This window comes from Diorhabda carinulata, chromosome 1, assembly GCF_026250575.1.
Source record: "Diorhabda carinulata isolate Delta chromosome 1, icDioCari1.1, whole genome shotgun sequence".
NCBI classification, from domain to species: domain Eukaryota; kingdom Metazoa; phylum Arthropoda; class Insecta; order Coleoptera; family Chrysomelidae; genus Diorhabda; species Diorhabda carinulata.
The window spans coordinates 18,130,134-18,158,090 of NC_079460.1; the positions used below are offsets into that span (position 1 = coordinate 18,130,134).

The window sequence follows — 27,957 nt, forward strand, 5'->3', positions numbered from 1 at the left end:
GCTGCGTATAAAAGTATAGATTCCGCCTCGCACCCCAGAATCCTCCTTTTTGCTTCACATGGGCCTCCCATATTAGGCATTAGACGACTGAGAGCAGAAACTGTAACGTTCGCTTTGTTACACACATATCTGAGGTGTTCAGTGAACTTGAGCCTTCTGTCTATGATTACACCTAGGTATTTCACATGGTTCTTTGGGTGAATGGCGAGACCTCCGATTTTAAGTTCTATTGGGCCATGACGTTTCTTCCCAACTATCATCACAGCTTCTGTTTTCTCGGGAGCTATCTTAAGTCCAACTGACCTCATCCAAGCTTCTATTTCTTCCAAAGCATCATTACACCTTTCCATTAGAACTTGTTCTGTTTTGGCTTTGATCATGACTGCGAGATCATCTGCATAGGCCACTGTCGATACTCCTTCCATTAGTCCTAAGTTTAAAACCCTATCATAGATAATGTTCCACAGCAATGGGCCCATAACACTACCTTGTGGCACTCCAGCTGTAATGGGTACCATCTCATCCTCCTCTATACAGAGAGACCTGCTAGAAAGATAACTGTTCACCATTCTTAGGATTTGAGGAGATATGTCCCTCCTCTCCAGTTCACCTATTATCTGCTACCAGTTTACTGTGTTAAACGCATTTTGAACATCCACTGTAACAAGTGCACACAATTGTCTATTTCTAAAGGTCTTCCACAGCTCTTCTCTCGCAAAGCTGCAAACACTTTCTATGGCATTTACTGTAGACATACCCTTTCGAAAACCAAATTGCCTGTTAGAAAGATTTTGCTTGTGTTCAAGCTCTTTGCGTATCCTTTCTGATAGTAAGTGCTCTAAGAGTTTCCCTAAGGTGTCCAGTAAGCATAAGGGTCTAAAGGATGATGGGCTAGGCCCGTCCTTATTAGGTTTCCGTAGTAGTACCAGCCTAGCCATTTTCCAGCAAGTAGGGAAGAGGCCCTCTCTAAGAAGCGTGTTGAACATTTTCAGTAAGTATTCGGGTGCTACTTTTACCACTAGTTTGACTACCTCTGAAGGGATGTCATCTTGAAATGAATAAATGCAATCGTTATTCCCGATGCCGCATTTCGAAATTTTTATAGATTTGAATTTTAGTTTAAAATCTTCATTAACGTTTGTTATTTTCTTACAACAAATTATTGTATTTCCATTAGTTACTTGGGTGAAAAGGGAAAAATTGTTTTTTACTTGAGCGTAGTTGGAGAGTGAAACGTCCTCTAAATTACAAGTATCTTCGTGGGGTTCTTTACCATAACGAATAGGTTTTCTTGCATTCTTCGTTTGTCTATTTTGTTGATCCTTTGGAAATTAATGTGAAGGTGTACGTTGATAGAAGGATATTATTTCCTTTACTAGGAATAGGGATAATTTTGAAAAAACGATTAATTCATCGGCTAATACAGGTATTATAAGAGTAATGTATAAAGTTTTTGAAGTAAACATAAGATAATATGGTGATAATAGGAAAAAATGTTCTCAAACACCTGAACGCAAATGTGGAAACTGTACTGTCAGCACTGACTCGCGATACATGAGAACCAGAGAAAAATTAGTTATGGGTAGAAATATATTTTTTGTTTGGTTTAATAAAAAAACCTCGTCAATAATATAAATTAGAACAAAAGTCGATTTTAAGCTTAAAAACACATGTCTGGAATTTTCAGAGTGTGAAATTATAATGCAATATAAAGCCGACCAATTGTGTCATTGCAGTCGATAATGCTATAATACTATAATTTGATTAATGGACACGAGTATGATGGTTAGTCACATCCAAGCAGCTATATTACTTTATACAAAATGAAATGTGTAGTTAACATTTTGATCATGTTTATTCTGAGTGATAAAATTTTTACTGTTTTAAGTACACATACATTGTAAGTATTCCGTAGATTGGTTTTTGATATTAATAACATGTTATTACTCTCAATCTAATTATCCTCATTTTAGAATATGTTAGTGGTAGTTCAATTCAGACAAAATATCAACAATTTCACATAAAGTTTATATAAAAAATTAAGAAACTTTCATTATTAGAATAAATTGTATTATCTATTAAATACAATAAAGCTTCAGCTGTAATTCAATAAGAAAGACGTACCCTGAACTTTTCTCGAACCTTTTTTATAACTTCCGCAGATATTCATGCAACGTCAAAACGTACCTTTTCTTTGAGTTCAATTATATTTTGTTGTCTATTTTGGTCAAACTTATTGGTTCTGCCACGAAAAATATGACCATAAATACGATATTTAGAAGTTCTTCAAAACTTCTTGATCCCCGAATTGAACCGGTTTTTTCCAAAAACAAAATGATGGCTGCAATAATATGGTACGTTTTCACACCATGCTGTGTTGGTGCGCAACCACTTGAACAACGTTTTTTCAAATCGGTAGATAGGTCGAAGTGTAACATTAGAATGGCCGTCCTGGTCACCCGATTTGGCTCCTCTTGATTCATTTTTATGGGGATACTTGAAAGTGAAGTCTAGATGGAATTCTGTCAAGGGTCAATTTGAATATTGGATTTTGAAATCCATGAATTCTATTTTTTTAAGAGAAACTACACAATTTAAAACCAATGAATCTTCACTAATTATTTCCAAGATGATGAATACATAAGTATTCGAAAACTCGGAATATATCAAAGTGAGTACACTTTGGTGTTCAATTTTGCCACATTCCCAATACGAAAAAACTTATTTATCTATAGTAGTATAAATATATAGGTCAACATGATATTCATCTATACGATATTAAAATATATTCAGAAGAAATTACCTCATTATTTTTTCTTCATAAAATTGATATAAAAGATTTTTCGTGTTTTATTGTTTTTTATTATTAAACCTTAATAGACTTTTCTTGACATTATAGTCTAATCAGTCTAAGATCAATGCAATTTCTTTTTAATTAATTCTGTAATTTCACTCTTAAAACCTAAAACTACTCCGTAGTGGTTTCTTAGACTCTAAGATAATTAACACTAAGACTGATGTAAACTATGCACTATACTCTACTTTATACTGATTTTTGGCAAACTTGGCTATCGTCTGCCTAACAGAAACAATTTTCAACTTTCAATTGAGGTTAATATTTCTAGTCTACCAAGGAGGCATTTATTATGTTTCTTAGTACTTTGTTATGACTTATTTACATACTACTTTCATTTAAAAATTCCTTGAGTTGTATGCTCACAATGGTTTCAAAATTTGCTTATACAATAACACTTTATTGCCTGTAAAGTGGGATTTATCTCCAATATTCAATACATTTTGTAGATTTGAATCGTAGCTCTCCTTTTCTCGATATCGCTGTTATGGAAGAACTTAAATGCAAAAACTTCAATTTTACAAGAAAATTTGCAGTTGTATAAAAAGTTTAATATACATATAGAAAGTATTGGTTTATTCAGAGAATTGTACCCGACTTTCATTTTCCAATTATTGAGATTTAATTAGCGTGATTCCAATCCCTAATTGCAGATATGTCATTGTTCCTCTTGCAATTCTAAAAGACATAAACTGTCAAATGTTAATTTTTTTCGTTGATTCCATGAACTTTTCTGAATGTAAAGCTATTTTATTGAAATCATAAATTTAAAAAAACGCGCTGCTTAAATCAAATGGAAGTCAATCGAAGTTTTTCTCATAAATTACACATAAGTAACACAACTACTCTCATGTCACTTTTGATTGTATATGAAACATGTGGTGTTTCTTCATTGAACGGAGGTAACAACAGCTGATGTTTCGACGGAAATACCCAATAGCGGACCTGAGTGGAACTACAGTTACGTCTATGCTCCCCTATGTATGGGATGCGTTTCTTATATTGTCTATGGACTCAATTCCATTGACATCCTAGGTTGGCATATGGTATCTGAGATTTATGTCGTGTCACTCGGTTGCATATGTTTCTAGTTTGTAAAGTCTATGTGCACTGATTTGGTATCGTTCAATGTTATTATTCATGGTTTAGCTTTTTCATGAAGATTTCCAAATGTTACTATGGCATCTAAACCAAAGATGTCAGGAATATAAAGGGAATAAGAAACCGGAAACTTGTTAATTGAAAGAAATAATGCTGGAAAGCAACGTACAACAAGGACTGTGCATTTGGCAGAGGAAATATTAAATAACATTTTTGAAAGTACTCGCACTATAGGTCACGCTTTATAAATGGACCATTCTTCTGTATGGAAAGTTTTAAAAGAAGTGTAACATCCATACAAATTGGTCAGCGTTCAAGTATTAAAATCTAAAGTGTGCGTATGGAATTTTCAAACTGGTATTCACAAAAGTGTCGTGAAGATCGAAATTTTCCAAAATATGTGTTGTATATCGACGAGGGTAGATAAATATTCGGTTAATGTGTGGGTGGGTATGGCTGGAAACTGCTTAATCGGGCCTTAAATTTTACCAAATAAATTAAATGGATCAATTTATACGCGCTTTCTGGAAGAAACTTTGGATGTTGTTAGAGAATGTACCGTTAAATATTAGACAACACATGTGGTTTCAACTCGAATGTTCATGTTGCTGCTGCGGCAAGAAATTACTTAAACAGACGTTTTAGAGAAAAATGGATTGGTTGGGGTGGACCCAATTGTTGGCCTACAAGATTACCTGACTTAATCTTATCGATTTTTTACATGGGACTATATGAAGTCCTTAATGTACGAAACAATCATTGAATCTGAACAAGATCTAATAGCTAGAATTCAAGATGCGGCAGAAAGCATTCAATCCCATCCAGATTTATTTTCCAAGACACATTTTTCAATGACAAAACGGTGTAATAAGTGTTTTGAAGTAAGCAGCCAACAGTTTGAACAACTACTGTAATTTTGTCAATTTTGTTATTGTTGTAATACAGTGTTGTTGAAATTTAATTTGTGCTATTATTATTTTTATTTTCATTTCTAATTTTGTTATTATTGTTTGAAATTGAGATAGTAGATAGATGAATAGTTTTTATTTGTTTTTATCTACTTACGCTTAATCATTATTCGAAGTTAAATAAATAATTAATCAAATTGTAAATTACTTACGTGCTTGCAGACTTTTGTTTAGTGGCAAATTTCTACAATATTACAACACCGTTTATTTTATCTAAATATTATTAGTTTTTCAACTAAAAAATCAGGCTAATTGAAACAAAATTGGAAAAATAATTTGTTCTATTGGCGTAAAAATAGGGGGATAATAGTGACAACTAACCCTGACATCACGCCACTGGTTAAATTTTTCCAAAGTTTGTTATGTCAAAAAATTACTTTATTAAGGAGCATATTGGTCATCAAATTCGAAAAAAAAAAAATTTAAAGGCATTCTTGATATATGGCAAATTTTTCTTTTTAATTTAAAATTTTGAACACCCTATACCTTAGCAACTAAGTCCCGTAAGGGTTCGTATTTACATATCAAAGTGAATCATTCTTTTGATATCTCTCTGTGGTAGAGCGTTGTCGGTCGAATATAGAAAAACCCTGTATTAAAATAATTAAAACTGTTTAGGAACTACTATGGAATATTTTTTATATTTATTAGGATATTAATTCACGTTTAGGGCACTACCCTTTATAGGAATAATTGATAGGTATCGTGAGAAATGTCTCCAAATTTATTATAATTAATATTCTAAATGCCAATACAAGTTTTTTGTACAAGATATTAGGGATTTGTTATGTCCTTATAGCCAGACAAGGAAGTTCAAAGATAATTTCGAATTTTCTAAACAAACGTGTATACGTGTACATGATTTCATCACACAATCTGCTTTAGATGTCAGTAATATAATAAGAAAAAATAGACAAATACACATATTAAAATATATTTATTATAGAAAACTTTCTGCGCTCTGCTTCTCTTAGTTTATTAAATATATCTTTGTATAAATTGTTGTCAATATTATATCAATCGGTTAAATTATTCCACTTTTCATGGAAATCAATTGAACAACACATTCAGTGAATTATTATTTTTGATATTTAAAACCAGAAAATAAATCAATCATTCCGTCAATTTTAAATGTTAAGAGTTGAAAGTTGATTTCGTTTTACTATGAAACTAGAATTATGTAGCATAAATAATGATATTGGCTAATTTCTACTTTGTTCTATGATATCTGATCCTTTTATCCAAGGTTTCATCTACAATAGTATTGGTGAATAACTCTAACAGCAGGAAAATTTAGTAATCATTTCCAAAATGCATAGTAAAATCGTTTAGTTTATCATAAAACCAGGGCTTGTTAAAATTGAAATTTACCTTAAAATAATTATCAGACATTAATTATAAAAACTAGGTTTCTAAAATCAATCCCGACCGTTAAATTTGTAAATAGGTCGAAGGTACTCATTAAAATTAGCCAAGTGTATCCTTAAGAATATTGATTAACATCTTTTAATCAATACTGGGGATTTAATTCTAGCAGTGTGGATTATGTTTCATTCTACTTTATATTTCGAACCTTAATATATATTCCTATAAATTCAAAGCCAATAATTCGGAGATATGTAGATTTTTCGTTATTTATATCTTATATATATATATATATATATATATATATATATATATATATATATATATATATATATATTCTAACGCATCCGGGTTTCCAACAGAACCAAATTTTTTGATACTTTATGTTAACCGTCCTTATTAATGAATGTTTTTATCGAAATTATGGAGTTTTTATATGCTGGAGGTGGTCTAAAAAATTAAAATTATTTTAGATATTTTCCCATAAATATTGTTGACATCTTCTGCTTCCTCTACTTTACTCATGAATATACACAATTTCAACTTTTCGTTGAAGTTAAAAAAATTATAAACGCACAATATTCAGTTTGTGAAACTTAGTTTACAATGAAGGAATTTTGGCAACAAAAATTGTGTCTGAAAGAAAACAGAAAATACCCATTATAAGCAATATGTCGTGACCTGTAATAAATTGAATTCTTTCTAATAGCTTTTATCTGAATGTTTTGTTGAGTTGTAGAAGTAAAAATACTACAAAAAGCTGTTATCTAATTTGCTTCAATTCATTGGAAAATATTGCACGGAGTTTTTAAAAGTTGAAACTTGTTTATATTTTGGCCAAATTTTTCGTAAGCTACTACAAAACTCTCCACCTCAAAAATAAGCGTTGCTTTGCATATTTTTGTATTTTCTCTAGGAGCTGAAATAGGTTTTTGAGAATCAACTATTTTATAAACAAGATCTGAGTCAATGAGGCAGAAGATATGGGCTTAAGAAATCAGAATTGATGTAAAATGTATGAGTAACTTGTATTATATAATACTAAGGAGTTGTACTAAGTAAAGTTGTTTAGTTGAATTGTAGTTATTTACAGTTTTTCTTTCTATCCACTGCCTTGAAAGATCATTATTCAGTTATTTGTCGAGAGAAATTAATTTTAATTAGATAAATATTAAACGGAATATTTGTTTTTTTATAGTGGCGCAAATCACACCAGACACAGAATACATGATGAGATAAAAGAAACTAGTTTATCTCTTAGAGACATTTTACCGTTAAAACCGAAAAATTATGACAAAAATAGAGCGCCGAAACTGCAAGGCCAACCAACAATCGTATACTTCCATGTTACGGTTTTATCGCTAGATTCAATCAATGAAGAATCCATGGTAAGTACATGATTTTCAAAATAGATATTCAGTGAAATTTCTAACGAATTTTTGTAACAATACTCTTTCAATTCTAAAAATTGGAGTTTGGCAATAGAATCATAGATTACCTTTTATCAACTTTACAAGAATCACATCATTTACTTCCTATTTTATGGATTTATTAATTAATAATTGATTTGTATATTCAATTATCCTTAAAATAATTCTTCATTTTTTATGTTAAATGGTATTATTTCTTTCAGACTTATGTCACCGACATATTTTTAGCTCAAAGTTGGAGAGATCCTAGACTGCGGCTTCCAGAAAATATGAGTGAAGAATACAGAATTTTAGATGTAGAATGGTTGCATAATATTTGGAGACCTGATTGTTTTTTTAAGAACGCTAAAAGTGTCACTTTTCATGAAATGACCATTCCTAATCATTATTTATGGTTGTATCATGATAAAACGCTCTTATACATGTCTAAGTGAGTTGAAATACTTTTTTCAAAAAATTAATAATGAATATAGTATTTCTTGAAGTATTGGAGAGGATATATATTATGTCCAATATGTTTTTTTTATAATTCTTCAATATATCATATAAATACCGCCACTACGCTAATTTTATTACAATGTCAAACATCGAAGGTAAATTGTTTACCTTCTTTCTCTGAAGATATAAGTGTTGGTGCAGAGCAATATATATATATATATATATATATATATATATATATATATATATATATATATATATATATATATATATATATACAGTAAAAATTTCATTTCAGGTACCAGAATCTTCTGATACATAGGTACCAAACTTTTCAATAAAAGTTGATCTCCCGTCATCGTAAATTATGTAATTATGTAACTAACAGAATATAACAAACAAAAGTTGTAAGAAATCAACTAAGTGTTTTTTAAATTATTTCAGAAAATGAAATATCCATGGATTGGACCATATATCAAATGTAATTTCATTTTTTAATTTGAAAAATATAGTTTCAAATTAGATACACCTAACCTATATAAAAAAACTGTATTAGAAAATATATTTTACACCTTCGATGTTCAATATTATTATTTATGACTCATGCATAAAATAAAAGGAAAAACATTTTAGAAACATTTAACCTTATGTGAAAAATAATCCGGTTAGTTTAGGTAAAAATATTTTGCCGGAGGTAGCTCAGCTTTTGAAGCAAATGTTTTCTGTTGAGTAAATGATCTGGTAATAGGCTGGCACACTACATTTGAGTGACCAATCTAATATATGGATTGGTTGTGGTGCAATCATCTTATGGCCATCATATTTTCTGGATTTGATACTATTGGACACGTTTGTGTGGCCGTTTGTAGAGGAAAAACCAATAACATTGGTAGAATTGAGATAAATCAAATTAAGCATTTATATAACTATAATAATGCTATGACAAATAGTAGAGACGACATAATACTTATTTTTTTTTATGTTAAATTTATTGATTATTCTTGATTGGTATTTATTAAAAAATATTTTGGCAATAAAATACCAGTGTATACTGTTGTAAGTATATATTCCGAGCTTTAAATATCAATATATTCAACTTCAGGAATTAATTAATAGAGAATAGGAGTTGAATTTTAGAATCTGTAATAAAATTCTGTATACACAATTCAAAAATTAAAAAAAATTATGGAATGCTGTTAATTAATAATTTATATAGAATATGGAGATTTTTTAAATAATTTTCCATATTTTTTATTCCATATTTGCATTCAATATCAACTAATGTTTTTTTTTAAATAAGAGAGACAGACCGACATATGTCAAATTCACTCTGCCAAAAAAGTATCGCATCGCAATTATTTCTATTATCATGTATATGTATATCAACTGTTTTCTGTATTTAAATTAATAACAGAGATTACAAAAGTATACTTAAAGTCAGAAATCGACAAATCAGCACAAAATAAATCTTTTAGAACTAAATAAAATAAATTTAGAAAGTGTGTTGCCTCCTTGAGCTCTAATCACATCAGAATAACGTAATGGAATGCTTCTGTTCAGACCCTTTAAGTAATTTTGGTCCAAATTATCCCACTCAGTCATTAACATCTCTTGCAATTGTTGGAAGTTAGCAGGTACTAAATTTATGGATCTCACCGTGAATATTGTCCAACACATGCTCAATAGTGTGTAAGTCCGGGCTACGTGCACGCCTATCTAAAACAACAATATTCACCTCTTGAAGGTACTGGTATACTATTCTAACGACATGCGTTATCATCCATTAACTCAAATTTATTGCCTATGAAAGGATCATAAGGAACAATATGTAGCTCTAGAATCTCTGTAATGTACCTAAGACCAGTTAATGATCTAACAGTACCAATTATGCGTGAGCCTTTAAAAACATTCCAACCCACAACTAGTTAGATCTTTCTCCAAAATTTGTTGGGGGTCTAATTATGTAAGAAACATACCTCTCACCATCTCTTCTATAAACAAGTATTCTCCGATCTGTAGTACGAGAGTTGTTACTGTTTTGAAATAGAAAAATAAAAACAAATATTTATAATTGGATATGGCTTTATTATTTTTCAAAATATTCTCCATTAAGATCAATACATTTTTGCATGCGTTTAAACCAATTGTCGAGGCATTTTTTCCATTTCGTTTGATGTACCTTCAAAACATGCATCAAATGCTTCTTCAGGTGTAGAAAAACGTCGACCTTGAAATTTATTTTTGATCTGCGGGAATAAGAAGACATAATTGGGTTCCAAACAAGGACTCTACGGCAGATGACCCATCAATTCGATGTTTTGACTGTTCAAAAACGTTTTTATTTGAATTGATGTGTGAGTACTCGCATTGTCGTGGTGGAGATTAATTCGTATTCTGCGATTGGTTTTCCTGATTTCTTCGAAAACTTTTGGCAAACGGATGCTGGTGTATCATTCAGAATTGATCTTTTTACATTGCTCCAACGCAATGGTGGCTACATGTCTAGTTATTCCGAAAAAACAGGCTACCATTTGCTTCGAAGTGCTTCATGCGCGATTTGATTTGGCTCGTCTTGAAAGACCCATGCAGTCAATTGTTGTTTAGTTTCGGGTTAATATGCATAGATCCATAATTCGATCGCACACCATCGATGTTTTCTGGCACAGCCGATTATGGACGACCTTCACAAAATTCCTCCTGTAACGAAGTGCTCCCACGAATGAATTCGTCTTCAGAGATAGTTTACCTTCAGTCTCTGAAGACAATAACTTGGTTATCGAAAGGCGCATCAGACAGTGTAACTGTGAGTCTGTGAGTGTGGGTCTTGTAGTGATGTAAACAGTGTGTTCAGTATGAATATAACCAACGGCTTTTGAAATTCCAGCTTAGTTCTGGTAGTTTAACAATAATAAAATTCTACTAACGCCGATTTTGTAACAACGTTGCCATTTTTATGAACGATGCGATACTCTTATGGCGTAGTGTATATTCCAGATTAGAAAAAATAGAGGTACCAAACAATAGAGAAATATATATATGTTGTCTCATTTATAGAAGTGGAAATGTGTGGATTATCTACAAAACATGATGATTTCATTTCACTTTCACACAGTATTTTTTTATTTGTATTTTTGACAGAGTTAAGGAATAAAAGCAAGTGCCCATATTATTATTTTCAACTGGAATAACCTCACGTATGATTATTACCAAATATAAAGATATTATCTGTGTCTTAATACTTCAAAATATCTTTTTAATGAAGTGTTGAGATCTACTACATCTTGATAATATAAGACATAAATATTATTCGTGAACCACGTCACTACAATGATTACGAAGCTAGATATCTCATGCTTATATAAACGGTACTTAATTTGGTACATTATTTTCAATTATGTAAGATATTAATATATGTATTTCGGGTATAATACTGTTTCTTCCCACCGGTTATCAAAATAAGAACTAATCAGCAATGACGTTTAACCAAATTTCACGATTAAACATTCACGTTTTAAAACAAAGAATGTACTCAGTATTTCACAATCAATATTCAACATTGTTCATTTTCTTTAATTTCATAATTCATAATTTTTCTTATACTGTGTGAAATTGAATAATTCCAATAACAAAGTATTGCTTCCACGATATTTCATTATTTAATAAGATTGTTAAGCAACTGTTTGGTTTCAGATTAACATTAGTATTGTCTTGTGCGATGAAATTTGAAACTTACCCGCATGATACACAAATTTGTTCAATGATGATAGAAAGTCGTAAGTATTACATACATTTAAGTAATTTACATCTTACAGCTGTCATTTATTTCCGTCTCATCTCCAACATTCGTGAATTATTCTACGCACTACATTGTTTTTCCTTTTTTTGTCAAGTTTTTTTAATCCGAAAAAAAGGTAAATGCGCATCCGTACTATCAGTGGCCATAATAAGATGAACGGTTTGTGGGGCTATACCCACTGAAACCCTCTTCATAATAAACATCTTCGAGGTTTTTATTCTGGGCCCGTGTTATCATTTCATAGAATGGCTGTTCTCCACTCGATTTCCGTTTACTTTTATTATTCGTCATTCTGTGATCTCTTTAGCTGTTGCTTCACGTGGTTTGGTCATTGACCAAATTGTTTTTTAGTCCGTAAGATTGTTTCTATGTACTTACCTACGGCATCCCAGTTGTCTTCTTTCGTGATTATTATCCCCAAGGTATTCTCTGGAGTGAATTTTCCGAACTTTTTTCAGTATTTCGCATTGTAAGCTCCAATAACTGTCTATGAAGAACATGTACTCTGTGTTGTCAGCAAGCGAGACAAGTGAGGTTCTCTTCTTTTCATTTTCATCGTAGCAGGTAGGATCAAAAGTACTAGTGTCCAGGCAGTAGTTGATCAAGTAATAGTTAACCTCCCCCTGACTTCTCTTTATTCAGATCTTGACATGTGATAAGAGGTACGCAATCTACTCACCTCATTGATCTGTATCATACTATGTAAGACCAATCATAACATATAGGGCAGTGGTTTGGGGTACTAGAACAAGTCTAGAACAAGTCTGAATACCACGAGGAATAATCTCTCAAAGGTATAAAGACTAGCTTGCTTATGTGCAACTGGGGCCATGAAATCATGCCCCACAGATGCACTAGTGATTCTAAATTTCTAAATTCTAAATATCCCACTTCTCATCGTATTACTAGAAGGCGTGGCAGAGAGAACATCACTTGGAATGTTCAGAGACGGAATCATGAAAGAAAACCCGTTCCTAAATAATGACCAACCCTGGGACATGCTTCCGGATGTTGTATCGAAAAAGTTCAGCTTTGAGAAATACTTCATCTCAATAGTAAATTGTGAAAGCAAATGGGATCAAAACAACATACAAGAAATGAACAGAAATGCCATTAAATGGTATATGGATGGTAAAGGAGTGCGGGCCCAGAACCAAAGACTCTGAAAGCCTGGGCAGCGGAACAAGCATTTTTCAAGCAGAAATTTATGCAATTGTCTTCAGCTTAAAAGGAATGATATACGATATCTCAAATCATATATACATTCTACCTTAGCGATTCTGACTTTGTCGATGATTACATCGGCTTTTTCTCGTTATGTAGTCTCTTGTATATTCTCCTGCCTTCGAGTGCCAGGATGGTATAACACTGGTTTGGTTCCCCACTGTGTAATACTGCTGGTTCTTATACAGAGCGATAAGCACTGCGTACTTTAAAAGCTGCTCTGTGTTACAACCTAGCTATTTTTTTGCGATAAATCTCTTTTTGCGTAACTTTTCTACATACAGAAGTATTGTGACTGATATCAGAAGCCTTCTCTTAGTAGCAGTCGGACCCTCGATATTTCTCATTAATCGACTCAGCGAATGTGTGACTGTTGATGCTTTATCTGCTCCTTTCCTTATGTATTCTTCAAAACTTATTTTCTAGTCTAGGGTGAATCTTAAATATTTAATGAATTCGTCTCCTTTCGATTTTCATTGCTTGAATATTGTCAAATTTTGTCTTTTCCTTATTGGTCAAAAAGATCAAATTGGTCGTTACCACCGCTAGCGATAGTCCATGGTCTTCAAGCCATCTTCTCAACATCCGCATGGTGCTGGTTAGATTATATTGGATCTCTTCTTTGTTCCTGCCAGAAATGACGTTTCGGGTTCTCATTTCATACCCTATTCCAAAGAGGAGCTGTTTGTTGCTCTCTTCCATGCGAAGTAAGTGAGGGGGAGCATCTTAATTGAAATCATTCCTCACGTCGATGATTGCGAATAAAATAATATCCTTCGAGTGCTGATGAGAAGTCACAACTAGCTTCCACTACTGTTAAGGCCTTGATCTTATGAGCTTTTCTAGAGCCTTGCTTCTAGCATACATAGAAGCCGATTTTTTCATTGTCTCCAAGGATCGTTATCAACCGCAGTGCAATGTTTTACTCTTTTTGATGGCTAGACTGATATGCCTCCTCGCTAGTTGCTTTTCATGTTTGTGTCTGTCTACTTCAGTCCAGGTATTTCTTTTCCTTTCTGTCTGCGTTATCTTTTGTAAGCGTTGGCACTGAGAAAACTCAGGTTTGCTAGTTTATCATTCCACTAATAGGCGGGAGGCTATTTCTATCCGTTTTTCTTGACATTGAGGTTGCGCGTGTGTCCTCGATGAGCTCCATGAATGAAGATCTCGGAGCAAGTTGAAAAATTCAAGATCCTGTTTTCTTTTCTTCAGCATGACCATAGTTATAAAATATAGTTTAGTATTATTATAGTAAGTCAAATAGTCAATAAAGTGCTGCACAGTATCTGTAATTTGTTGTGTGGTATTGTTAATTTTGTTTTGTTTTTTCAGTATCTCATACAGATCATGATCTGGTGTTTATATGGAATATGACAGATCCTCTAGTTGTGAATCCAGATATTGAACTTCCACAACTCGATATTTCCAACAACTATACAACAGATTGTACTATAGAGTACTCAACAGGTAGTATACGAAATATTTCGAGAATTTTTATACTTTCTTGGTTTTATTCACATTATTATTAGGCCAGTTTAACCTATCAAATGGTTTACAATGACATGCTCCCATTATTTTCTACTGTTTTATGTATGTATAGTTTATGTGAATATTCGCAAATTCAAAAACATGTGAATAATTCTGGTAAAAGACATGCGTTCGAAAATTTTGCATCACTTTAAATCTTCAATTCTTGGAAATGAGTTTCGTTAGTTTGTATTAATTTCAATGGCAAAACAGGATTAGTTTTCTTTACTTCAATATCAGAAGAAGGCATCTATGCCTCTAACGACGCCTGCGCTTATTTTCACCAAATTAATGATTAGTTTTCAAAGAACATTACTCCATTCTTTTTGTGCAGCATTGTGGAGCTGCCCGAAGCGTTGATAAGCAAAGTGTGCAGTACTAGTAGACATCAGACATCCTCTATACTCATATTCGATGATTATCACTCACTCGACAAATTTGGTGCTCACATTGGAGACGAGAAGCTCTTATTGGTCATCACCATCTAATGTTTGTCTCAAGTATTCGTCTTCGTATAGTTGCAATAGATTTTGGAAATCTCACAGCCTGTCTCATGTCTTAGCAGCATTAAATTGGTTGTAAAGAAATATTCTTTAACCCTTAACAAGCGTTGCGGAGTCCCTGGGACTCTAAGAAAGTATGATACTGTGATAACTTTCGTATTTGTTGATCAGGCAGTAGGCGCTGATCAAGTACGTATAACAAAGATCTTAGAGTCCGAGGGACTCCACGGCGCAATTAGTGTATGAGTGATCACGAAACAGAGAGTAGTGATTCTGACTATGAAGATGGAATACAGGTTATCGAAAGTGAAAACGACAGTGACACAAGTATTTCAAGAAAAAATATGTTTACGGAAAAAACAGATACAAATGGGCGGCCACCGAACCAACCCGAAACAGCAGCGCAAACATATTGAAGTTACCAGGGAATAAAAATATACCAGAAATTGCACCGCTGGAAGCATGGAGGCAAATATTCTCGCAAGATATCCTAGATATTGTTGTGCAATACACTAATTTAAAAATTCAGGGATTTCGTAATAAACCAGGCAATCAGAATCGCGAGTACCGAGAAACAAATTCCATTAAAATAAATGGTTTTCTTGGACTTCTGGTATTAACTGCTGCCTTTAAGTCTAATAATGAGGCCATTGAATTAATCGTTTCAGCAGATGGGACTGGTGTGATATTTTTGGACTGGTAATGTCAGCAAAAAGATTTGCTGTTTTATTAGCTTGCCTAAGGTTCGACACTTATGAAGAGAGAATCCTAAGAGTAAAATCTGCAGCAATATCACATATATTTGAAAAATGTAACCAAAACTCTCAATCAAGTTACGCTTTAGGAGCCAATGCAAATGTCGATGAAATGCTGGTCGGCTTTAGAGGTAGGTGCAAATTTAAAATGTATTTACCTAGCAAACCTAGCAAATATGACCTGAAAGTCCAATGCCTTGTTGATACCCGGACCCACTATATATACAATACATATATATATATATATATATATATATATATATATATATATATATATATATATATATATATATATATATATATATAACTGATAACTGGTACTCTTTAATACAGCTCACTGATTATCTTTTGCAGAATAAGTTACTTACGTTGGAACCATGACGAAAAATAAACAAACAAACGAGAAGTACCTAAAGAATTACTATCCTCCAAACTAAGACAGGTGGGATCTACATTATATGGCTTTACAAGTAATAAAACGTTAATTTCAAAAGTACCAAAGAAAAATAAAGCACTTCTTCATGAAAGAGTGCAAAATGCACATTTATCAAGAGAGCTAAAAGTAGGTATTGCAAGAATTTTGAAGATGGCACTCGAAGCCCCAGCTGATGATCAACATGTTTTGTTTAGAAATCAGAGGAAGTATTGTTTTATATGTGACCCAAAATTAAAAAGAAAAACTGGCTTTCTATGTATTGAATGCAGAAAACCAATTTGCTTGCAATGTTCGATAAAATTGTGTGTTCAATGCATTGAAAATCGGGAGGATTCCCAAATATTATATTTTTTTTTATACTTGTTTGGATCATTGTCAATATTTCAAAGCTTACTGTTTGTTTTATTATACGTTTTTGATTATATATAAAATAAAAAAACACTATTTCAGTGTGCAATAGGAAATACACTATTTATATTTTGGAGTCCCCTGGACTCCGCAACGCATTAGGTGTTAAAATTCCGGACCACGCCTGTTAAGGGTTAAATTCAAAATAAGGTGGTGTTGAGCTTTTGAATCTATGTGTATTATTTTATAAATATTGTGACATTTATATATCTTTAGTTTCAGGAATAATATTCAAAAACAAATGATAATTATTAATTTCATCATCCGCTTTGCAATAAAAATTATCATCCTTTTCAGTTTTATGTAACATTTGGAAATACATTCCCGCTATTGTTTTCTTTTCTATTTTCTAGATAACGATTTGATTCAACTGCTTCTCATAATCTACTATTATCCCTTGATACGAGCCAACAATGTCTAGTTATTATTAAACAACAAAGAACAATTGTTAATATTTTGTGCAATAAAAAAATACATCAATTTTTACTAACGGAATAAAACTGATTACAGGAAACTTCACTTGCTTGGCAGTAGTCTTTAATTTGAGAAGAAGACTTGGCTATCATTTATTTCACACCTACATTCCGTCTGCTTTGATAGTTGTGATGTCATGGATATCGTTTTGGATAAAGCCCGAGGCTATACCAGCACGAGTTACTCTTGGTGTCACATCCTTGCTAACGTTAGGTAATATAATTACAAGGATATTGTTATTCTTCTTGTTATTCTGTGGTTTTTGAATACATCTCGCGTATAAAAATCGACACAGTGCAGAATCTCCGAGGAATTACAAGGCCTCAAAGAAAGGCCCAACAGTTTGTCATCTGTCACTTGGTTTAAAAAATTTTATTTCCATTCCAAAGATAATTTAATACTAAGATGGTTTCACTCTTGTAATTTTTTAAGATAAAAGTTGTATATTAATTTGACAATTGGTATTTCTGTTATTCTTGTAATTAATTGAATTGATATAATTTGTTTCAAATGTATGAAAATTCTCATTGAGCGAAGTGGATATGTTATTGGTGTTGGTTTTTTTCGGAGGATGGGATAATATCGAAGGAGGTTTCATTCTCGCGTGGTTCCTCGCAGAAAAACACTCTCTAATATTGACGAACTAGAGAAAGAGGAAAGTTTTATAGTGTTATTTGCGAATGTCCTGTTTAAATTAGTGTGCGAGATGAAGAACTTATTTTGGATACCATTGACGATCAACGACATATCAGCATCATATCATATCTAGACAAAGTGACATTTGAAGATCATCTGTATACTGAACGTAATTCACTCCATCTATATCATGCCTAAGAAGTGCAAGAGCTGTTACCTTGAGAGTTGGTTCATTTAGTTTACTTTAAAAAATTCTTCTCCTTCACGATATTTCCAACGTAAGTTTGAGATTAATGTTTGGTTCGTTCTTATAGATCATTATTTGATTGGACCAGCTATTTTACCATTGTTTATTGTTAGATTCAGATTTCTCATTTTAGTGTCAATTTAAGAAACCTTAGAGACTTCAGAAATCCTTCTCCGAGCTTCCTCAACAGTTTCTTTCAGAGAAACTAAACACTAATAATATATCCTCTTGTTGGCTAAATGAGAATATTATCCCTAGTCCCCTTTTGACTTTTTGTCGAGTCTTTGGTTATTTGACTTTTTCTTGGCAACAGTGAAAAAATTTTGGAATGAAATTATACTCGGTATTTTAAATAATATTTTGTAAATCAATTGACAGATGAAAAACTTCTGAATTTTGAGGTCATCGCCATCTACTCACCGTTACTTAATGTCCTCAACGGTCTAATAATATTTCAGTTTAGCGATGTACTTTACGAATCACATCGAGATCTCAAATCGGAAACATTAAAAGGTCCCAGAAGCCCTAAGTTTCACATTATTTATTGCGGCAATTTGAGAAAAGAGTTTATAAATCAACAAGAATATTATAAATTTGACAAGCACGATTAGCAGTGAAAAATATTCTAAATTCGCTGACAATGGATCGGTTTTCCATTAAGAAGTTAAATACACACATACACAAATAGTGTGTCAGTATTATGGTAAAATAATTTTTTTCACGTTTGTATACTAATTGTTACCTTATCTGTAGACATGAATCTGCATAGATAAGTAGAACAAGTACAAAACTATTGTTTCAGAGAAAGTTCAATATTTATGGGAAGTTTATCAACTTGCTAACTGAAGGGTTCCTTTTCTAATTTTGATACAAAAATATTATCTTTTTCCGTTCATCGCATTTAAATAACACACGAAACACAATACTGTTTTGTTTCCATTCTAATTTAAATATGGCAAAAATACTCAGCATATGTGAAATAATGCAGATATGGAACTATTTTCCCATTCCTAATATAGTTTTGTTATTAGTGAAATTCTTAAATTCATCTAGTAAGGGGCAATTAAGTGAAGCTTAAATTTCAAACGTCAGTGTAAACCACACTTTTCCACATTTTATAGATAGCGCTTACCGTCTTCGGTTTAAACGTCACCAGCGGTCTGGGGGTAGTTCAAACTTTAGTCTAATATGAAACTGAGAATTCCAACCTAGCATTTACAAATTTTTATAGTTTTTTCGATATTACCTTGAGTAAAAAATTTTAGTTTTGTTTAAATAACTAAAAATTTGCACATCATATTTAATAAACTCGACAATGATGATGAGAAAATTATCAACATTGTCTTATGTATACTTAATGCCAATGTAGTATTAGCAGGTAAATAGAGTTTAGGTTATATTTCCGCGAGAGTGATAACTGACGAACAAAATGTAGTTTCAACTGTTATCTACAAAATAGAGCAGCTTTGTTTATACTTGGCTTAAATTAAAGTTTGATATATAGTTGAAACCTTAGTTCAATCTCCAGTTTCACCCCAAGTTGTAGAATTGCATCTAAGTACCAATTTTACAGCCTATGGTAAAACTGATGATTAAACTGAAGTTTAAGCTATGGTTTAAACCAATAATAAACAAGTTTGCTTTATTTTACAGGTGACAGCTCGGAAATGTAACTAAAATTTTCCGATATTTATTTTAAAGTTGACTTGATTAAGAAAGATGAATAAACTAAATTGAACCAAGAACAATGTGCAATAGCAATTTCTCTAATAATGAAGTAGTGCTTTTAGTTAACCTTGTAAGGAAATACAAAGAAATGTTTCCATTGGAAGCAAATCAAATTTAAAAAATACGTGGGACAATTTAAAGATTATTATAATTTAATAACTTTTTGTTTTCTCAGCGCATCGACAATGTTGATAATTTCTTTATCATCATCGAGTTCATCAATAAAGTGTAACTATACAATAATTTAACCAAAATCCTTCATAATATTGTACAAATGTAAACAATTTGAAAAAGTTGGGTTCGAATTCTCTGTTTCATATTAAACTGAAGTTTAAACTACCCCCAGACCGCCGGTAACGTTAGAACCGTAGTTTGTCGGTATATTGTTATGTATATTATCTAATATTACGTTTAAGCAATTTTCATTTAATTTTCCAACCAGAAATGAAAAATTCACTAACTTGGCTAACGAAACTGTTGATTTTGGGAAAGGTAAGTAATAGAATATGTTATCATAAAACAAAACGGCGTTTCATTGTGGAATCAAGTGTGTATTTACTATTTAGTTGACCCAGTTGCTAGGAACCGATTGATGTTTGTTGTTGAAGTTGAAAAAACCTCAAAATATATAATATTGTTCAAATTGTATATTTATGGCGATCTATATCTTGCAGCATTGTGATAAACAATGTATTTTAATGACACAATGAAGACTAATTTTACACTGTGAATGTTGATTATTTATATTATTCATTTCAGTTATGTTTCTGATTAAATGTAAGATTACTTGCATCTTGATTGTTGAAATTCGTGATAAAACTACTTTTCTTTTCTCTTTTAGAAGGAAAGTAATGACACAATAAATCTATTTGATTTATTTATCGAAGTGTTTGTAGATTGTGTTAGCTATACTTTCAATGGAAATTTGAGGTAAAAAACCAAGAAAAATTTGAGTATTAATATAAAAAGAAGAAAAAATACCGTGAAAAACATTGAAAATATCTGAACATCTACATATACCTATCATAATTATTGGTCGTATAGAAAGGACAATGATTATATTCAAAATAGTGAAATCTAAAATACTTGGTAGGATTTGGATGGGAAAAAATAACCAGTTATATTATTCTGAGAACGTTACACAACTTAGCAAATAATCAAAAAAACTTTACCGATGTGAAATTATATTTTAAATACCGTAACGTTACCAAAAAACTATGTCAAATATTACACTTATCTTTATATTTAATATCAATATATTATGTCACAAGCCTACTACAACTACAAAGCAACGAAACGGAACATTTTTTTTTGTATACATAATTATTTTTAGCATTAACTAATGACAATCACTAAATGGGCGTTGGTATTAAGAAAGCTATTAAATTCTTTGAGGCCCGATCTACGTTAATTATTCTCAATTCTAACTCATATCTTTTGGTGAAATTCTATCCTCCATGTTATAACTTTCAGTGGATTTTGTTACTCAAAAGTAATTGAATTTTACTATTTGTTGTACTATGTTGCTATCTACAGCTCGTTCACATCTAATCGGATCTTTAGTAAGTCAAATTGAGATGCTAATATTATATTTACCTTCCATTGACTTTCTATATTGTAGGCGCTGTAGGGCTAATGTGGTCTCTCTGTCTCATCCCGGCTATAATCTTTACGTTTTTACTTTACAGTCCCGATGTGGTTTTGATAGTTTTTAGTTGATTAATAATGTCTAGATTTTTATTTCTTTCTTTTGTGAGGTTATTATACAATAAACCACATATGAAACATATATGGGCTTGAGGAAATTATCGTTAAAATAATTGTTCACGGAACTTGAGAAGTAAAGCATTTTGTTATTACGTTATCCATAGTTTTGTCTTCCTCACACAACCTGCACTTGTCATATCCCGTTAAAATTATTCTCATTAGGTAAGTTTTTGGATAAATCTGTAATTTTGTTCCATATTCTCTCTTCTTCTGAAATAACGTGTTCTAAGCGCATTTTTTCATACCATAGAAATGTTCCAGGTCAGTTGAAGTCTTTCGCTTTCCTTTCCTGGCAAGAATATGGAGCCTCTTGTTTCTCTTGGTTCCCGAATGACCAGAAGCTGAAACTCAAAAAAACTCATTGTTCTTCATAGATTTTCTCTTGACTTGGAATCAATTAACTAGGACCTGAATAAATTTATAACAACTTGAGTGTATCGTGCCCAGCACACTCTAGCACCAGCTCTATTTCCATAGTTTGGGAATCCTTAATCCTTTTTTACATTTAATATCGTTGTTTTATTTTCATGACAAGTACACAACTAGAAATATTGAATTATGAGATGTACCTAAATAATTCTTTGAAACAACAGAAAGATTTTCTTGGAATTGATAGTTGGTTAGACAATTAACTTATCGTAGGTAAAAAGAAAAATTCAACTCATTAAAGGAACAGTGGAAAATTAAATTGATAAATTAAACCATTTTGATTAACTTTATTATAAATATGTGTTGTGAATGTTTCATCTAATAATATGTTGCCATACCAATTACAAGTAGATCACGAGCTATGATTTTGTAATACTCCTTACACATATTAATTTTTTTAAACCGATGCTAATTTTCATAAAAATATGGCTATTATTACAATCATTTATAGCAATAACTTTCTTGGTTTACGCTCGAATAGCTGATGAAATTGATATGCGAGAGTTGAATATAACGAAATACTAATTTATGTATATTAATCATTTTCTACTGAATGATAGACCAAAATATTCGTGAATCTACTTTTCAACATAATTTCCGCTAATATTAAGGCATATTATCCAATTAACTTCGAGTTTCGTCTTCAACGATTTTGCCATGCAGATATCGTCATCGTTAATATATGACTGGATCCTATATCGGACCTATGGGCAAGATGATCAAGTTTTTTCCAACAAAATGCTCCTAATCCGTGGACAGGAATTATCCTCTCGAAAAATATTGTGTCTACTCAGCATGCCACGCCTATTGTTTCAATGGCACGTGTAGTTTCACTAAAATGAAGCAAAAGCTCATCAGTAATACCCCCTTCCTGTCCCAAAACGAGGTACTAATGATTTATCAGGCAAACTATAATTGTTTGAACTTGACTTACCTAGACAATGTCAAATCGTCATACCGTAGACTATTGTTTTTATTCTGATGTAAAGTAGGTCACTCATTTTCCATCTCTTGTCCTTACTAGGGTTGCTACTTAAGTTTAGAGATATGGCAACACTGATGTGAATATGTCAAATCTGTCATTGACATTTTTAATGACAAACGTGTAGTAATCCCAGTACTATTTGAGTTGTTTATACAATACTTGAAACATTTATCTTAGTCAAAAAATGCAATTAAATCGCATATTCGTGCGATGATTTTATATGACTTTCGACGTGGATCAAGCCAGCAGCAGTGTCGATCAACTCGCCTCGAATTTTGGTGATGAAGCACCATCTCGAGCGAACGTGTTTCGCTAGTTTTCTAACCGTTGTGTCAGAGAGCGTCGATGCTGTGCGTAAACTGATATTACAAGATCGACAGATTGAGTCATACTTGAGCATTAGTTACACTCGCATACATTTAATATTGTATGAACATTTGGCTATCAAAAAGATTGGTTCTCGTTGGATAACGCATAATTTGACAATAGCTCAAATAAGCTTAATGTAAAAAAATAATGAACAAAATCAATTATTGTCAACGAATCTTGGATTTAAGAATATGAACTCTAAACTAAACAAATATCGTATGGATTTGTCAAGAGAAACCATATCCTACAAAAGTTGTTCGCGCACCAAGCAAATGGTCGCCTGTTTTTTCCGAATAACCGTTCGATTAGAGCAACGTAGAACGATCAATTCTAATTGGTACACCAGCATTTATTTGCCAAAATCAGGGAAACCAATTTCAGAAGACGAATCAATCTCCACCACGACAATGCGAGCTCTCACACATCAGTTCAAACAAAAACGTTTTTGAACAGTCAAAACAAAGAATTAATGGGTCATCTGCCGTACAGTCCTTGTTTTGAACGAAATGATTTCTTCTTATTCTCGCAGATCAAAAATACACCTACACCTGAAGAAGCGGTTGTTGCGTTCAAATCAGATGTTTTAGAGGTACCTCAATCGGAATGTAGAAAATGTTTCGATAATTGGTTCAAACGCATGCAAAAGTGTATTGAGCTTAAGAAGAATATTTTGAAATACAATAAAGCCATATCCAATTGTAAATATTTGCTTTTATCCGTTTATCTCAACACTCACACAGCACCTCTCGTATCTGGCTTAAAAATTCATCCCTTTCTCAATCGCATCGGAAAAGGTGAAAAATTAAAAACATTGCCCAATCGCTTGGTGTCACAATATCGTACCAAATCTATAATTATCACAGGGCTACTCTATTTTTCTTTTTGTCCAAATTTGAACACCCTACCCACTTTTGAATCATTAGTACCTTATACAGACCTAACATTAACTACTCATAGACAATACTGCGTACCTTGTAGATGGCGAAGACCTCGATTGGTGGAGGTATTTCTACTTAAGAAATGTAGTTTATTTTGACTTCTAGGAAGTAAACCAAATTTATCTTTATTTCAGCTACCCAGAATACCCAATCTCAACAATCTCTGCCACCAGTATCATATGTTAAAGCAATTGATGTCTGGATGTCCAGCTGTTCCGTTTTCGTATTTATGTCTCTCATGGAATTTGCAGTTGTGAACAATTACATGGGTCCAGTAGCTACAAAAGCGATGAAAGGATATTCAGATGAAGATGTTAATTCGGAAATCAATGAATATAAGGTACGAGTCAAAGTAATATTTAAAATGTTATTGATACAATGATTATAATATTTTGAACTCATCTAATATCATTGGAATCATTAATCGTTTTCAAAATGTAATTTCTATTCTTATTAATGTTAAAACATTTTTATGCACAGACCTCTAGTATAGTTGCATGTTACCAAACAAATAAACTTACAACATCAACCTTGAAGCTTGATAAAATTGAAAATAATGAGATTTAGTTGATGCATCACTACAAGAGAAAAAATGATTTAATGTCAATATTCCGATTGAATATCGAATATATTGACATAAATAATTATTTATGACAGATCGGCTAGAATATATTTTAAAATAACATTACTAAAATTGAGATAATACTTTTGCTATTTAAAAAACTTACCCTTCAAAAATAATTACCACATATTTGTAAATATCCATTAACATAAAGTGTCATCATTCATATAAAGGGTAACGAAATATTTCATACTGTTTATTATTATATTTAGTAATCAATAAAATGTACTCATAAAAATAAGATGATATTAGCAACAAAAATAACAAATGATCTATTAGATGAAGTAGTTTTTGAATGTCCCGACCTATTTAGATCAATTATATTCTGCCAATAGATTCAAGAAAGTGATTTCGTAGATTCTTAAGTTTCTTTAGTGATTAAAATATCAAACTTTTCTCTCGCTCATAGAGTTTCGCCACAAAATGAGAATAGAATGTATTAGATTATGATGAAAATAAGTAACTCGCAAAAAATAAAACTATACCAAAGTTTACCAATTTTACAAGAACCTTATATAAAAGTCAGCTTTTTAAACATGCTAGAGCTTTATATAAGATTTCTGAGCTCATATTTCAAAAAACATAGAGTAAATAATATATTTTATGAAAAAAAATGAAGCCGGCATGTTTGGAAAAATTAATTCTAATAACAAACTACATTTTTAGTACCCTTACCTTGCGTTTTTCTAAGTCAAGGAAAGCTTAACTCCATGGGCAAATGGCAAAAAGTGTCTTTAACAAAATTGTAGGCAAAGCAATTTGCAACAATTTTTTGTCTTGACGAATTTTTTGTAGGGATAATAGTCCGCGAGATATATTCAAAAATAGCTTTTCACTCCTTTATTTAAGATAGCGGCCAGGGGACAAGGGGTGGAACCTCAAAAACTTGGGGTTAAGCTTTCCTTGACTCCCCCCACACATCGATAAAATGAAATTGCGTCCTTAGAAAAACGCAAGGTCCATCGTAACATTTAAATGGACTAATAGTACTATATCTCAATAAAAGCTTAAAAAATTTGATCAATAATCTAATGTTTGAGATGAAAAAATCTTCTTAACAATTTTTCACACATTTTCAGGGAATGGAAAGACCGCGTTATAACTCAGTAAGTCAACCTCAATATGATACTTTTTGTGATGGAAAAAGTATAGCTTTGTGTATAGATCAATTTTCACGCTTCTTCTTCCCATTTTCATTTTTAATTCTAAATGTTGTGTATTGGTCCACTTTTCTTTGACCAGAATGTCACAATGTATATTTGTTGAAAAGCACAATTTTAAAAATTATGTTGTTGCTCTTATTTCCATTTATCCCTATCCAGAATAAAATTCAAATTCTTTCCAAATCAGGATTTACAAATTAATATGTATATTTTTCAAGACAATTAATGTTAAACTCATATTTATTGTTGTTAAGTGCAGTTTAGTGCATTTGTGTATATACTAAAAATTTAATAAACATTTTATTTTTATTTGTTTTGTTTTATTCCTAACTTCCATCAGAATTTTCTCCTATCTCCAAAAATATGTTGTTATGTTGAACTTGTTTTTTTTTAAGTAACTTCAGTGATGATATTTTTCAAATAAAGGTGAAGTCCTTCGATCCCTTTTTTTCATTTTATGTGAAAATAAGGCAGCTGGAATTATTTGCTTCAACGCTATTATAAAAGTTAGCAATATTATTAAAAAAATGAACAAGTATTGAGTTCCATTTCTTAAAGATGTTCACTCAAATAATGACAATAAATATTTAATACCTGTGAAAGATAAGTCAAGAAGCATGTCATATTTTGACAATTACAACGAAAATAAAAACGATATCAGATAATTCATCAAATTAAATTTTTAATTGTATATATAACCGATTCGTGATAGATCAGATTGCAAAATATCTCAATTGATTTCAGTAATTTGTTATTACCAATATTCTTAGTTAGTTACAGATCTAGTTTTTGAGAGCTCCTTAACCTACTTTGAACATAATGTCGGCACACATGTATGTTTTCTTGTAGTCGATAGAATAGTTCTAAAGATCTATTACCACATCAAGTGTTCTCAAACCATTTATCTAAATCTTCTATTGCGATTGTATTAACCATTGTTTCTTTTTACAATAATTAGAATAGAGTGAACTAACAAGCAATCACGAAAATCAAGTCTAATGATGAATCTAAACTACAACAAAGTTTGCAATTGTGAGAAATTCTTTGAGCCGAATAAACATTTGACCAATTTAATGAAATTATGGTCATTATGTAATAAAAAATTAATGGTAGAACATGATATTCATTTCAAATTTGTGATGCGGAGCTGAAAAGCTTTAAAAAAATTAGAACTAAAAAATAATAATTAAATAATTTGAATACTAAACACACTGTTTAGACTACTAGAATACCAATACTCATATTACATCACTCAATAAGTCGTGTGATAACGCTACCATTGTCAAATCCATATGATGTTTATGAAGTATCAACTTTCAAAAGAATATATGTGCAATTTCATGATATTTCGATTAGTCTGAAAAAAGTGACAGCCATTTGAGTGGAGCTACTTTTGTTTTCAATTTTCAAAACAATGGATTCAAAAAAATTTCGTGTGTTTATCTATTTCTTGATTGAAAAAAAATACTGTACAAGTTCAACAATGGCTTCAAAAGTGTTATCTGAATCAATTGTTATTGGTTCGCTGAATTTAAACGTGGTCGTGCTGACACCGATGATGGTGAACGTTCTGGTAGTCCAATTGAGGTAATTACTCCAGAAAACACCAGAAAGTTCAAAAATTGATTATATCTAATCGTGAGTTGAAAAAAATTAGACATGAACATTTGACCATGAAAAAGATTTTTTCAAAGTGGGCGCCGAGTTTAGTCCAGATCTGGCCCCCAGTAACTACTGGTTATTCGCTGATCTCAAAAAATTGCTCGACAGTAAGAAATTCAGCTCGAGTGAAGA

General features: G+C 31.8%; 1 protein-coding gene across 1 annotated transcript; it reads left to right on the forward strand.

The window, feature by feature from the left end:
• Positions 1-1,779: 1,779 nt before the first annotated feature.
• On the forward strand, positions 1,780-26,472 carry LOC130904111 (glycine receptor subunit alpha-2). Its single transcript, XM_057816680.1, has 8 exons — positions 1,780-1,900; positions 7,487-7,676; positions 7,922-8,148; positions 11,847-11,929; positions 14,509-14,643; positions 17,316-17,492; positions 24,513-24,718; positions 26,080-26,472. The coding sequence occupies exons 1-8, from the start codon at positions 1,824-1,826 to the stop codon at positions 26,236-26,238; spliced, it is 1,254 nt and encodes a 417-aa protein (XP_057672663.1). The 5' UTR covers positions 1,780-1,823; the 3' UTR covers positions 26,239-26,472.
• The last annotated feature ends 1,485 nt before the right edge of the window (positions 26,473-27,957 follow it).